At 40.3% G+C, this 14,162-nt stretch overlaps 1 protein-coding gene across 4 annotated transcripts in view; it reads right to left on the bottom strand.

Annotated features, from left to right (window-relative positions):
- Nucleotides 1–8,260: 8,260 nt before the first annotated feature.
- MYSM1 (Myb like, SWIRM and MPN domains 1) overlaps nt 8,261–14,162 on the bottom strand; it is a 48,317-nt gene continuing 42,415 nt past the window's right edge. For all 4 annotated transcript variants that reach the window (XM_070468105.1, XM_020905652.2, XM_070468104.1 and 1 more), the window contains one exon: nt 8,261–13,196. In XM_070468105.1, coding sequence (XP_070324206.1) covers nt 13,029–13,196 — 168 coding nt within the window. In that variant the 3' untranslated portion in view covers nt 8,261–13,028. The remainder of the gene's footprint in view (nt 13,197–14,162) is intronic.

Raw genomic sequence — 14,162 nt, 5'->3', positions numbered from 1 at the left:
GAGACACAAAATGGTCAAAGCAGCTGTGAAGGCTACAGGCCGTCCTCCTCCCCCCACATCAGTCCTGCTTTATCTGGTTTTTGTTTTGTTTTGGTTTTGAGAAAAAAAATCACATACCATACAATTCACCATTTTAAAGTACGGGATTTAGTACATTCAGTGGTTCTTAGTAAATTCACAAGGTTGTTCAACCATCATCATCATCATCACCATCTAATTCCAGAACATTTTCATTACTCCAGAAAGAAACCCTGTGTCCATTACAGCCATTCCCCATTCCTTCCTCCCTGGAGCCCCTAGCAGCCATCTATCGACTTTCTCTTTCTGTTATTGACCTTTCCTGGACATTTCATATGCATGAATGTGATGGGCTTCTTTCACTGAACACAATGTTCTCAAGGCTTATCTCTGTTGTACTGTCTACTGGTATCTTGTTCCTTTATATAGCTAAATATCATTTCATTGTATGGATTGACCACATTTTGTTTATCCACTTTCCAGTGGATGGCCAATTGATTATTTCTACTTTTGAGCTATTATCTGTTTCACATATAATACTTATTTTATCATCTGTCACAAGAGCTTGGTTTTTATGTAAGCCTTCAAATGTGTGTGTGCTCACTGCCTCAGTCATGTCCAACTTTGTGACCCCTTGGACTGTAGCCCGACAGGCTCCTCTCTCCATGGAATTCTCCAGGCAAGAATACTGGAGTGGGTTGCCATTTCATTCTCCAGAGGATCTTCCTGACCTGGGGATCGAACCTGCATCTCCTGCATTAGCAGGTGGATTCTTTACCACTGAGTCACCTGGAAAGCCTGAAAATTTTAACATCTCCACCTAAAAAAAAAATGCCTGAACACTACTGACTTAGCAGAACCCTTTCATTTTGGGATTTGAAGATGGTGACTGTTGACGGCCTGAATCTTTTCTCACGAGGATCACAGATACACCTCTCTCTAGGATGGCACCTGACAACCTCAAGACATGACCCCGTTTCCACATCTTGGGTCATGGCCCTACACACTGTGTGTACTAACCATTTCCACATCTTGGGTCATGGCCCTACACACTGTGTGTACTAACTGCATGGAACCATCACATCACCCCACATGGCACTGTCTTCTTTATCACCATATCACTGCTGCCCCAGCACCTTCTGCCCAGAATGGCTTTCTCTCACTGTGCTCCGTTTTACAGAGAAATCTCATTGGAATTCCAGGGCTCCCTCCATGTGGCCCTGCCTCTCTGCAAAACCAAAAAAATGCCTGCTATGCGGAGCCTTGCAAGACTTACAGTTGGGTCCTGTGTCTGAGGGCCAGGAGGAAGTGCTGTTGCATACCTAAACGTTGGGAAGAGAAGTTGGGCTTGGCAGGATCCTTTCTTCTTCTTTATAAAAAATCTTTTGGCCACACCCCACAGCACATGGACTCTTAGTTGCCCTACGGACCAGGGATCAAACTGATGCCCCCTGAAGTGGCAGCATGGAGTCTTAACGACTGGACCACCAGCAAAGTTCAGCAGGATGCTTTTCTTTTCCCTTCTACAGCCATCAAAAGAGGCTTCCAGGCCCACAAAGGCCTGTTTTGTGTTTTGGTTTTTCTGGTTTTTGTCGTTGCTCTTCTCTCTCCAGCGGAGGAGAGATCAGTCCATTCTGGGTCTGCCCAGAGCACACTCCACCCTCCATTTGTTGCCAGCGCTGTGCTGAGTCACTGGATGGGAAGATAGTGCAGTTAAAGGGCTTCCGTCAAGGCGGAGAAAGGGCTTGGATGTTAGCCGGCACTGCCGCTCCTGCTCCACTCATACGGCCTGAGATGATGCCCTCATGGCCCCCATTTGCCCAACAGAGAAACACCAGTTGCCCCCAGAACATGGAACCCACTTCACCGCTTGGCCTCGAGTTACCCAGGTGCTTTTGTCATCTTGAAATGGTTGCTACCTCGTTGCTGGCTCTTCCCCTGTGAGTTGTTTCCTCCATGGAGATGCCGCAGAAAAGAACACAAAGCAATGGATCAAAATGCCTGAGCACCATCCCACCTCCCCCCCGCCCCACTCCAGCAGCTTTCAGTGATGAAAATACCCAGAATGTAAAATGGTTAAGTTACTGAAGGCTCATAATTACCCGAGTTCTGGTGCACTTTTGATTAGAAAATGAAATTATGTTTATAGCGTTATAATCTCATCTGTCTTTGTGTTTCTGAGAAAACTGCAGGAGGATACATCTTCTGGAGCAAGCGGCCCTGGCTAATCAGTTGATTCTTGTCTCCAGAAGCTCTCAGCGCCACTTAGGCTAATGAAGACATGCTGCTTCTCCCAGGCACTCAGCTCCTCCCCCCTCCCCCAACCCCAACTCCATTCTGGGGCTCATTTTTCAGAACAGTCTTGCCTGTTCTTTCCCCCTCCTTATAGCAGGAAACAAAAACACCTGGTATCTGAGTGTTAAAGAACTGATGTCCCCCTCCACCCCCAAACAAGAGATCTGCCTTCCTTTTTTGCTTTTGGTTTTCTTTCATTCATTCACTCATTTATTCACCCATCAGACAGCCACTCAGTGCCTTGCTAATCCATGTTACGTATCGTAATAGGCACTGGGGATAAAATGTTTTAAAAGGTAAGCCCATGCTATTCAGAAGCTCACAGGCCAGCGAAGGTGGCAGCAAAGTACAGAGACAAGAGAGATCCAGCGTGCCTGGGTAAGGACAGGATGTCAGAGGGGCTCAGGGGACAGGATCAGCCCAGTCTGGAGGGAAGAGTAGAAGAGTGAAGAACAGGTGTCTAGGCAGGAGTGGCGTCTGAGTCTGAAGTTTTCACAGAAGTAAGACAACAGTGGGACCAGGGGCAGGTGTCCCACATAGGGGAAACGGCATGGACAGGCGGCAGGGGGAGCTGGCGCATGTATGGATTTATCCAATAGTTCAGTATGACTTGGAGAAGGAAATGGCAACCCACTCCAGTACTCTTGCCTGGAGAATCCCATGGACTGAGGAGCCTGGTAGGCTACAGTCCACGGGGTCGTGAAGAGTCAGATACGACTGAGCGACTTCACTTCACTTCACTTCACTTCAGTATGACTAGAGCAAAGAGTGCGAGTGTGTGTGTGTCTATGTGTGTGTCTGTGTGTCTGTGTCTGTGTGTTAGACTGGAAGGGCAGGAGGACTGGTAAGAGGTAAGATGGATAAGGGTCTTCTGAGCTGGACTTCGTGTAGAAAGCTTGGTGAGCCACTGGGGAATTTTCAGCAGAGAAAAGACATGCTTCAGATTCATGCTTCATGAAAAAGAAAATCCTTCTGGGGTGCGGAGGAGGTAGGGAGACCTATTGGAGGCAGAGAGATTAATTACTTTTGAAAATGCAAGGTGTTTTTATGAATTTGCTTCTTCCAGACTTGGCTGTAATAGGAAAGACAGGGAACCATCTAGAGCAAATTTCTATCCATAAGGTCCATTTCTTTTGTCTAGGTTGTTGTTTAGTTACTAAGTCATGTCTGACTCTTTTGCAACCCCATGGACCGTAGCCTGCCAGGCTCCTCTGTACATAGGATTCTCTAGGCAAGAATACTGGAGGGGGTTGCTTTTTCCTTCTCCAGGGGAGCTTCTCAACCCAGGGATCAAACCCGAGTCTCCTGAATTGCAGGTGGATTCTTTAGCTACCTGGGAAGCCCTATTGTCTAGGCAACAGACAATTGTATGTTTAATCCAATGACTTCATCTGCCATGTTAGGGTGCAGCACCGTGCAGCGTCTGTGAGCACAGGATTTCTTTGACTGCCCTAGAGAAGGCAGGGATTCCCATATGATGTGATCCAGGAACCCTGACAATGGGAAGACCTTGATTTCTCAATCTGGCCTTGACTGAATCTGTGACTTGAACAAGTCACTCTTCATCTTTGGGTATTATTTCTCTCATCTAAAACTAAAGAACTAAATTTAATTCTTCATTAAGAACTAAATTGTTTCTTAGGTTTCTTGCAGCTCTGAAACCAGTAACATGATAGTTTGGTGAGCTGATTTTGAACAGTTTGAATTCTGTTTTTGCTACTTCTCATTGCAAGACCTTGCATAAGTTACCTAAACATTCTAAATCTAAGTTTATTATTTATTTATTTTTGGCTGTGCTATGCAACTTGTGGGATTTTAGTTCCCTGCCTAGGGATTGAACTCAGGCCTTTGACCATGAAAGCGCCAAGTCATAACCACTGGCATGTGTGTGCTCAGTCGTGTCTGACTCTTTGTGACCCCATAGACTGTAGCCCACCAGGCTCTTCTGTTCATGGGATTTTCCAGGCAGGAATATTGGAGTGGGTTGCCATTTCCTTCTTCATCTAACCACTGGACCGCCAGGGAATTTCCTAAAGTTAAGTTTGAAGTGGGAATAATAAAACTTCTTGCAGGGATGTTGTGGGGAATAAATGTGATATTATAGGTACAGCATTTAGAAGGATGCAAGCTATTACTGTAATACCTTCAAAATCAAAACTTCAAAAATGAAAATGTCTACTTGGAGATACCATGAAACAAGGACACTCATCCCAAGATCACACAGGATCAAGGTACTAGACAAGTGAATGTTTTACCGTGTCTGTAAGTTTAGCCAGATGTGCAACTTTCCCTGACTTTGCAAAGCCAATCAACACTACAGGACCGAGATAGTCGAGTTCATAGACTGTGATGGAGCGCCCTCTAGTGGTTTAACATTTTCATTAAAATGATGGAACAAACGTAGCTTTGTGGATTATAAGCAAACAGCAAAGATTTGGTGTTCTTTCATCTTAGATAAAGTTAATAAAGCTAATCTTACATAAAGCCAATAAAGTGTCATTAATTATATCACTTCTAATAGTAATTCTTTAGTCAAATTTTCCATAAAATTCACATTCTGGGCATTTATTAGAACTTGCAGTTCTAAAAGAAAATTATATTTTAAATTAAAACATAAATTATATTGAACATTTGAATTGCACGTAAAATCGTTAGAATAATACTTTATGCTGTGAAATTAAAAATAATTTGGAATCACTCAAAAGGATGGTGCAATAGCAAAACTGGAGTTTTTCTAGAAATAACCTTGCTACAAACTTGACCAATGTGACTGGACGGGTTGCTTCATTTCTGTGAACTTGGGTTTATTCATATTAGAAGTGGGAATCTAAGCCCAAACATTTCCAAGGTCCTTTATAACTTTTAAGAACTTTGATTTGAGGTGGGTAAGTCATCCATTTCTTTTCCTCCTTCCTCCCTCCCTCCCTCTCTATTTTTTGGCCATGTCACACTGTGGGATCACAGTTGCCTGACGGGATCAAACCCGCTGTCCCTGCAGTGGAAGCCCAGAACCCTAACCATTGGACCACCAGGTAATGCCCTCTACTTTAATATTAGGGTTCTGGCATGGTAATTTAGAGCCCATTTGAAGATGGATTCATAATTTTTGAAAAAACCAACCCTAGCCATGTGTGACAGAAATGGCTAGTCACTAACAAAGCTTTGTGTTCTCCTTCCACAGTGTAGAATTTTGTGAAGCAGCGGCAGTCAGGACTCTACTGAGCAGCCCCTCTTGGTGTCAGGGTGGGACCACATGACTAAAGTTAATAAAGTGAAGTTGTTCAGTTGTGTCTAACTCTTTGTGACCCCATGGACTGTAGCCTACCAGAATCCTCAGTCCATGGGATTTTCCAGGCAAGACTACTGGAGTGGGTTGCCATTTCCTTCTCCAGGGTATCTTCCCAACCCAGGGATCGAACCCGGGTCTCCCGCATTGTAGGCAGACGCTTTACCGTCTGAGCTACCTAACCATATGACTAGTTCTTATAAAAAAACTGAAAGCAAAAAGGATGTGGATACTCCAAGCCAAGGTAAATTATCGTGTGTGACTCTCTTTCTTATCCACTTGTCCCCAAATGGAAGACACCTGGGCTACTTACAGTAACAGGACAGAGCCACATGTGAAAGAATCTGGGTACCTGAATTACCCATGGGAGGGGAGCTGCCCAGGGGAGCCACGCAGAGAACCTGCAGTGTGAGAAATAAACCTACTGTGTTAAGACATTGAAAATTAGGGGGGAGGATGTTACAACAGCTAGTTTTAATTTTCCTAACATACCCTCCAGCTCTATTGTGTTGCAATCTAATTAGATTTTGCACAAAAGGAAACTATCTCTAGGGTAGGGTGCATGTTTGAGGAGAGGCAGGGAAGATTAGTCCACTCATTTTTTGTGATTGGGAAGATAATTCTGTTCTAGAAAACCATCTTATCAAGATTTCCTTTAAACTACTTTGTTACACAAAGGGAGCCTGATGTGGACAATCTCCTATTGATCGATGGTTCTAAGCTCAGTCTTTGCGACCCCATGGACTGAAGCCTCTGTCCATAGAATTCTCCAGGCAAGAAGACTAGAGTGGGTTGCCATTTCCTTCTCCAGGGGATCTTCTCAACCCAGGGATCGAACCCCAGTCTCCCTCATTGCAGGCAGATTCTTTACCATCTGAGCCACCAGGGAAGTCTATTGATGGTTAAAAATACCATAATCACTACTGAGTTCTAGCTAACAGGTGTTTTGGAACACAAGAAAGTTCAGTAATCACTAATCTGGGTAAAATAATCTAAGCAGCTAACTTGCTTTCAGATCTATCCAATTGTACATTTTGAGGTTAACTTGTTAATGGAGGAAGGTGGGCGAGGAATCCTTGATTATACCTGGTAACAGGTATCAGAGTTATTAACTGATAGAGCTTATTTTTGATAGCAGAAAAAATACAGAAGACAAAAGCTGGTTTTTTTTTTTTATTTAGTTATAACTCTGCAAATACTAGAAGGCAATGGCAACCCACTCCAGTACTCTTGCCTGGAAAATCCCATGGATGGAGGAGCCTGGTAGGCTGCAGTCCATGGGGTCGCTACGAGCCAGACACAACTGAGCAACTTACTTTCGCTTTTCACTTTCATGCACTGGATAAGGAAATGGCAACCCACTCGTGTTCTTGCCTGGAGAATCCCAGGGATGGGGGAGCCTGGTGGGCTGCCGTCTATGGGGTCGCACAGACTCGGACACGACATCTGAAGTGACTTCGCAGCAGCAGCTGCAAATACTATTTTCTTTTAAGCTAGCATTCTATGGAAAAATAATTGGGAATCAGTGATGTAGAAACACATCAGCAACAGTTAGAAAAACCATTATCACAGTACAAATAGGTCTGTGGACAATCCTGGTCTGGAGCCATACACAGACTATGATGCTGGCCAATCAAAACTATAGCAAATGCTTGATTAGCAGGCACCCATAACAGCTGTACATAGGAATGAACGTCTGATGAAATAAATGCCTCATGGAATTAGAACTCCTAAGATTATACTTCGCCACCTAAATTATTTTTATTTAGGAGCCTGAATTCAAATTTGTTTTGTAAACAAGATAATGAACTGTTCTACTATGAGAAAAATTCACTGGTAGAAATTGAAAATTTTCTATTACTAACAAAATATAAAGGGTACACAGATCTTCATCTAGCAGTGAAGTATCTAGGAATCTATTCAGAGAAGTTTTAGATAACTTTTCATAGAAAAATGGGAACATTTTATCAGTTCAAAGCTGATAACGGCAAACTTGTACATAGAGTGCTATGCACTGCTTGCAAAGAATGAGTAGATGTGTATGTGCTGAGATGGAAGGAAGTCCTCAATAAAAGGACAGACATTGAAGATATGTATGTACTGAATACACAAGTCTGACCTTGTTGTTCCGTTTTTCAAATTGATAGGTTTTGCAGAAAGTAAGAACTGGGAAGTTAAGAACTAGTTAATGAGCTAATTCCGCAGTGAGACTTTTCTCTTAAACCCAAGACTCAACATTCTCTAACTCTCTCATTCTTTACCTCCATGTCTATGCTCCAAGGTCACTTATCTCCGAAACATCTTCTCCCTGGAACATCTTCCCCAAATATCATTAAGGTTTAAAGGTGATCTCTTCCAGGCAATCAATCTCACTGCTTATATTCTAAAGAATTCTCATTTATCTACACACCTCTTACCCTTCCTTGAAATCTTATAGGCATTTATAATCAGTTCCAGTTTTTATCTTAGTGTCGTACCTACTTATGTCAGGTTCTATGTTTCTCATTTTTCAGGTAGTAGGATTAGGTAGTAGGATTCTTGTGGAAAGGAACCAAGACCTTATTCATCTTTGTGTCCCTAAAAGGCTCAACAAATATTTGCTGAATTAATGGGGGCATTGTTTGTAATCAGCATGCATGCTGCTAATAATTTAGACAGAGACCAAACGATTCACCACTTTATTTTCAAAATTTTACTTATATAGAATCTTTACAATGTTTCCCTTAAATTTTTATAAGATAAAACCCCAAAGTTTAAAACCAGATATTTTATGTCACAATTTAAGTACAAGGTGGAGAATTCACTTATTTTGAGGAAAAGCTTTCATAATTGTACAAACATTAATATTTACAATATTCTTTAATACAGATATACACAACATGGCATCATATTTAAATGTACAAAATGGTTTAAATTATATTTTAGTACAGAACATTCCAAGATTCAAACTAATAAAAGAAATTCCATAAACACTGATATTAATAACATTTGGGGAAAACAACAGCAACAGGGTTATCAATAATCATAGTAAACTTATACATAATACACAATTTACACATCAAATCCATAAATTTAAAGATATATGTGACCCATCTATTTAAATCATGCTAGAATCTAAATATTATTTTATAATTCATATGAAACAAATATTCTGTGGTAACCTATGAAACAGGAATACAAACTATAAGATCATAGTTAACATACTTCTTAATTCCTAAGACAGTACTCCAGGAAACCTCAAAGATGGCAGATTTGGCTTCTTTTTTTTGGCAGAAATTAGGAGTTCTTATGAATATATTCATAAATACAGTCAAAGGAATAAAACAACCCACATATCATGAATTAATTTTACCTTCTCAAATTTGGTTTGGTATAGAGCCCCTGGCATAATCACAGCTTCTCTGGGATATTTGACTTTCTCCTGACTTAGCTGGGATAACATACTTACTCTTTGCCTTGCTCTAGAAAAGATTTAAGGAAGCTTAAAAGAAAAGATTTAGAAAATACCAGAAAGCCCAAATTATAGGTTAAATGAAAAAACAGAGTTTGGGGGAACAGCATGCTTAAAACCATTTAAGAAAAGGTAAGGATTTAAGCTAAAGCATATTACATTATTCTCCACAGTGGTTTTCTGGAAATACTGCAAACTATGATATTAATTTGTAAGAAAGCTATTAAACTACTGTAAACTGGAAAGGATCAAATTTCTTTGTTAAATGCTGTATTAACTCTGATGGAACAGATGATGACACAAATGTATGTCTTTTTATCTTTGTGCTTGTGTGAAATAAGTTTTCCTAAACGTCATAATGTGTGACTCTAGATTTAGCCTCTAGCTCTGGGTAGAGAAGAGTATAGTAACACCAACTGTGTGTGTCCTGAGATGGGAGCTGGCTTCCAGGTGGTGTAAGGGCAGAGAGAGCATCAGTCCCAGGGCCTCCTGGGATTGGTTTCTCCAGGTCCTCCAGCTCAGTTCAGGAGGGCCCAGCAAGACAAACAGGAAGAAGGTAAACTGAGGCACAAGAGGCCCACTCAGGGTGGCAGGCCGAGGCCACGGTCTCCTCGCTGCCCAAACAATCTGCATGTCACAGCCCCTGCCCCACTCCTGTGGGGGAGGAAAGTTACGGAGAGAAGGTGGGGCAGCACTAGTCAGCTGCTGGGAAACAAGAATGCTTCTGTTCAACTCGATTCTTCAGACCTTGCTTTCAACACATGACAATGAAGGATCTCATACCTACACACCAACAGGTGACAGTGAGGGAGTGGGGATGGAAAAAAAAGAGCTTGAGGGAAATGCAGGAAGAACAAAAAGGTGGCAGGAGCTGTGGCTCTTATTAAGTATTAAGAATCAGAACAAAATAGCCACCTGAAACCTAAAATTAGCCATTGCAGCCCATCTTTCTTTGGGGGATGAATGGTTCCAACTAAGTCCTGAACGTTGATGGAGTCAGTAAAGACCAAAGTTCATGTCTGTGGATCTAAAGCCACAGGAACTGCAGTGTTTTTGGCTGTGTGGCAAAGCTCTGCTAGGGTTTGTGAGGTCGGTTTATAGGGGAGGGGTAACAGAACATAGGCAGGGTCAACTGAGCTATTAGGCACCAGGTCTCATGTTTATAATACATTTAGAGGCCTTCCCAAATGTTTTAATTTCTTTTAAATTTATAACACAAAAAACACTTTCAGATGGAAGGATGTATGCATATACAATATTAAATTCATTTTATACAAATGCAGTTGTAACATTAATTTTTAGTAGTTTTTTTGTGGAAGAAGAGGGTCAAAAAGGCAAAAGTGTCTAAGGCCCACGAAAGTTATAATACAGCACTGAGGGCCAATGGCCCAAAGTTGAAATTACAAAGGGGACAGCCTCTGATCTTGTGGATCTTATTTCACTGATTTTTCTTTTTCTGAATATTACTTTGGGATGAAACTGTAAGACAGAAGTAATAGTAATGTCAATTTCCAGTAGGCAAGCTGGAAAAAGAAAAAAACAAAACAAAACAAAACTAAGCTCATCATTTTCTTGTCTTTGCACAAAAGGACCAAATCAGGATGAATAGACTCTTGATGTTTTCAAGTCCTATCTCCACTCTGTAAACACTGCCAGAGGTAGGTTTCCCTCTGAGACCCTGCCTGTTAAACTTCCACACTGCCACTCAGTCTGAGCCTTCCTGTGCTTCTCAAGGCTGGACTCCTACTGCCCTCAGCAGGCCAAGGTCGGCAGTGATAGGAATGTGGGCATCGAGAGCTGCAAAAACGTTTTAAGACTATCATAAGAAAAATGTAAAGGAATGAATGAGGGAGGAGGGGAGGAAAATATCACAGACTATAATCAAAATTACATGATGTTAAAAAAAAATGAAAGGTTTATACCACAATGTTAACTATGGTTTCTGTTTTTTAAAAATTATCTTCTAAAAAGATAAATGTACTCTATCATCAGAAAAAACAGTAAGTATTACTTAAAAAAACAGTGCTCTCAAAGCATTAAACTCTGAACAGTACCATGTTTGAGTTCCTCATAGCATGGCTTAGGTTACTAAATGCAGTAACCCACAAGCATGCAGAGGACCCAGACTGAGAACAGATTCTTAATTTTCACTATTTTCCAACCCCAATTCATCAATATAACAGGGAAATGTCAATTAAGAAAGCTAATTAATACCACTTTCTAGGACCTGTCCCCGAGGTATAATGAAGAAAACACGTCAGAAGGAATGAACCACTACCTGTTACAGAAGCGCACTTTCTGCCCCTGAACTACAGGTGAGGAGCCTGAGGTCCAGAAGCTTATGTGATTGTCGCACAACAAAGCTGGTAAGAAAATCAGGTAAGAATTCAGGTTTCCTATTTCTGGTCTACAGTTCTAATATCCCTGGTCCCCAAAGTAACTGCTTTGTAAGTTGTTTCACTGATTATCCTAAACGCATAAAGAAAAACGGAAAATACTACCACTTTCTTTAAAAAAACATCTAAAATTAATTTTGGAACTGTACCACCTCAAAATATAAGCTCCAGGTTTGTAAGTCCCACAATTAGAATGAATCACAAGATTTTAGACCTGGGAGGATGCAAGGAAGATAATTTAGACCTCAGTTACACATGAATTTAGGCCCAGAGAAGGCAGACTATATTCCCCCAATTCACAAGACTGAGTCAAGACCCAGATCATCTAAAACTGGCTCACTGCTCCTTCCAATACTGACTTATTTTCCTTGGATATTCATTAAACCAAAAAAAGGCCAAATTACAGAATCATACCCAGATTAGATGATAAAACTGATGAAGATGACACAAGACCTTTCAGTGGCTCAGGCTCATGCACTTTAAATTCTAAGTATCTGCAATCCTCTGGAGCAGGGTTTGGAAAGACAACAGCCAGCAACCTGTCTTTTGTGAGGCTCGTGAATTAAAAATGGTTTTACATTTTGAAAGAGTTGTTAAAAAATATAAAGAAGAATGACCAACAGAGATGGTATGTAGTCTGCCAAGCCTGTTATTAACTGCCCCTTTACATAAAAGGTCCACTGACCCCTGTTCTGGATTCAGCAAGTATACAAAACTGGGCTGAATACATAATATGTCCTGGAAGGATTTTTTGATTTTAAAATCAAATCTGATTTATTTAAGTTTTATTGTAATTTGCCTCTTTCTCCTCATAGCAGGTAGTAAGAGGAAATATAAAAAATCTAGTTTAAGGATTATGATTATCTGTGTTCTAGTTAACTGAGTTTTATCACAAACACTAGTATAAGTGGCACCTATATTTGAAGCTAATTATATTATGTATCTGAAAGCCTGACAAAATGTTACAGCTGATAAAATGGCATATCCTATAGCAGTGCGGTTATAAAGTAAAATGGAAGCAAATATCTGTAATTAAAAATCTGGTAATTTGATTCTCTCCTTTAGGTCCCTTCCCCAGGCCTCCCCTGGCCTTGCGCAGCATGTTGTTAGATTCATTAAACCAGCAGTTCTCAACCATGTTCATTACTTCAGTGACCACCCACCCGTATCTCATCTGCAACCATAAACAAGCCTCACAAAACACATGAAGAGAATGGAACTGCTCCTAGTGAGACGTGAGACAGCAAAACTGGAACGACTAGTTCAGGGGAAGCAAAAATTTGAGACACAATCCATTTCTCAACCTGCAAACAGCAGGGAGGCGGCCTCCAGCTCAGGCCCCGACTGGCCGTGGAGGACTGAGTGTGCTGGCCGACCCCACCTCACACAACACTCTGAGCACCACACATGAAAACAAGTCTAGCTCTCTCTCTTGCCACATGGTGTATGTGGCCAAGTTTGGATTTCATGAACTAGCAAAAAAAAAAACCAAATTGTACCACGGTTAAACAATAATTTCAAGGTTATAACTCTGAAAGTAGGATCTACTATGTCAAGACTAAAATATCTTACTTTAAGATAATTACATTAACAATTCCTTTTGCCCCACAGTACAGTTCTCTTCAGCCACTCCATTCTCTGGCTTGCTTTGGTAACTGGAAAGGAATAAATTTTCTATTCGAGTCAAGAATTCTTCAGCAATGAAGCAATTAGTCACTTTGCTCAGAGTTTTCCTCAGACACTCCAAAAGCTAGTTGAAAAGAAAAGTTTTATATTTAAATACACAGAAGTACAAGAAGAGGGTTTGCATTACTATCATTTTATCCATTTCCAAATCTCCTATTTTATAGTGCTTAAATTAGAAACATCCCCCTTAAAAGAGGCTGAGGATAAATTTGTGTTTAATAATCATACAGCTGAAGTGTAGGAAACCATTGTTGAGGAATGCTTAGGTTAGTTCCTTCTGATTTTATAAAAGGAGATAAACTTGAGCCTGTATGTATCATGCTTTCTAAAAACTTGTGGTTTTGCTTTTTAAAGTAGTTTTATTTACAAAGCAAAGAATCCTATGGGATAAAAATCTATGTACATTAAAATACAAGATTCTACCATTTCAAAAACAGGATGCTAGAGTCTAATTCCTGGGAAATGTGTATATTAATCTTCCGATAGAACAAAGAGAAAGTAACTACAATAGGAGGGGGTAAAAAATATTAAAGAAGAAACTTAATAAGTTAAAATTTTCTATTTCCAAATTGTTACCAAAAGAAAAAAAAGAAAGACCAATCTTGCCAATCTCTCAATACACTCATAGAAACAAAACTAGAAGTGAAATAAAATAATTCAAGACTTATTTTCTACCAGAAGTTAAGTAAAATGACCATTTAAATTTGTTAGATTTACACTACCACTTTTAAAAATGATCAATTGTTAAAGCTAAATGGAAACACGGTGCTTTTGAATTTAATAAAATAAGAAAAATGCTCTCCATTGTGTATAATAATAATCAGCCAACATTGACAAATTTTGTTCTAAAACAATATTATTTCTATATGCAAGCGTGGGCAACAAAACACATTACTAATTATCTCCTAGAAATTAACTTTAGAAAGGAAAAAGCAATAAACGAAACACACAGAAAATGTATCCACAAAGCATCAGGCATCATGGGAAAACACATCAAGATGAATAGCTTTAGAGTCTATGAACAATGAAA

The sequence above is a fragment of the Odocoileus virginianus genome, chromosome 5 (genome assembly GCF_023699985.2).
Source record: "Odocoileus virginianus isolate 20LAN1187 ecotype Illinois chromosome 5, Ovbor_1.2, whole genome shotgun sequence".
Taxonomy (NCBI): Eukaryota; Metazoa; Chordata; class Mammalia; order Artiodactyla; family Cervidae; genus Odocoileus; species Odocoileus virginianus.
The sequence above is the reverse complement of the archived record's forward strand: the minus strand, read 5'-3'. Positions and strand labels throughout refer to the sequence as shown.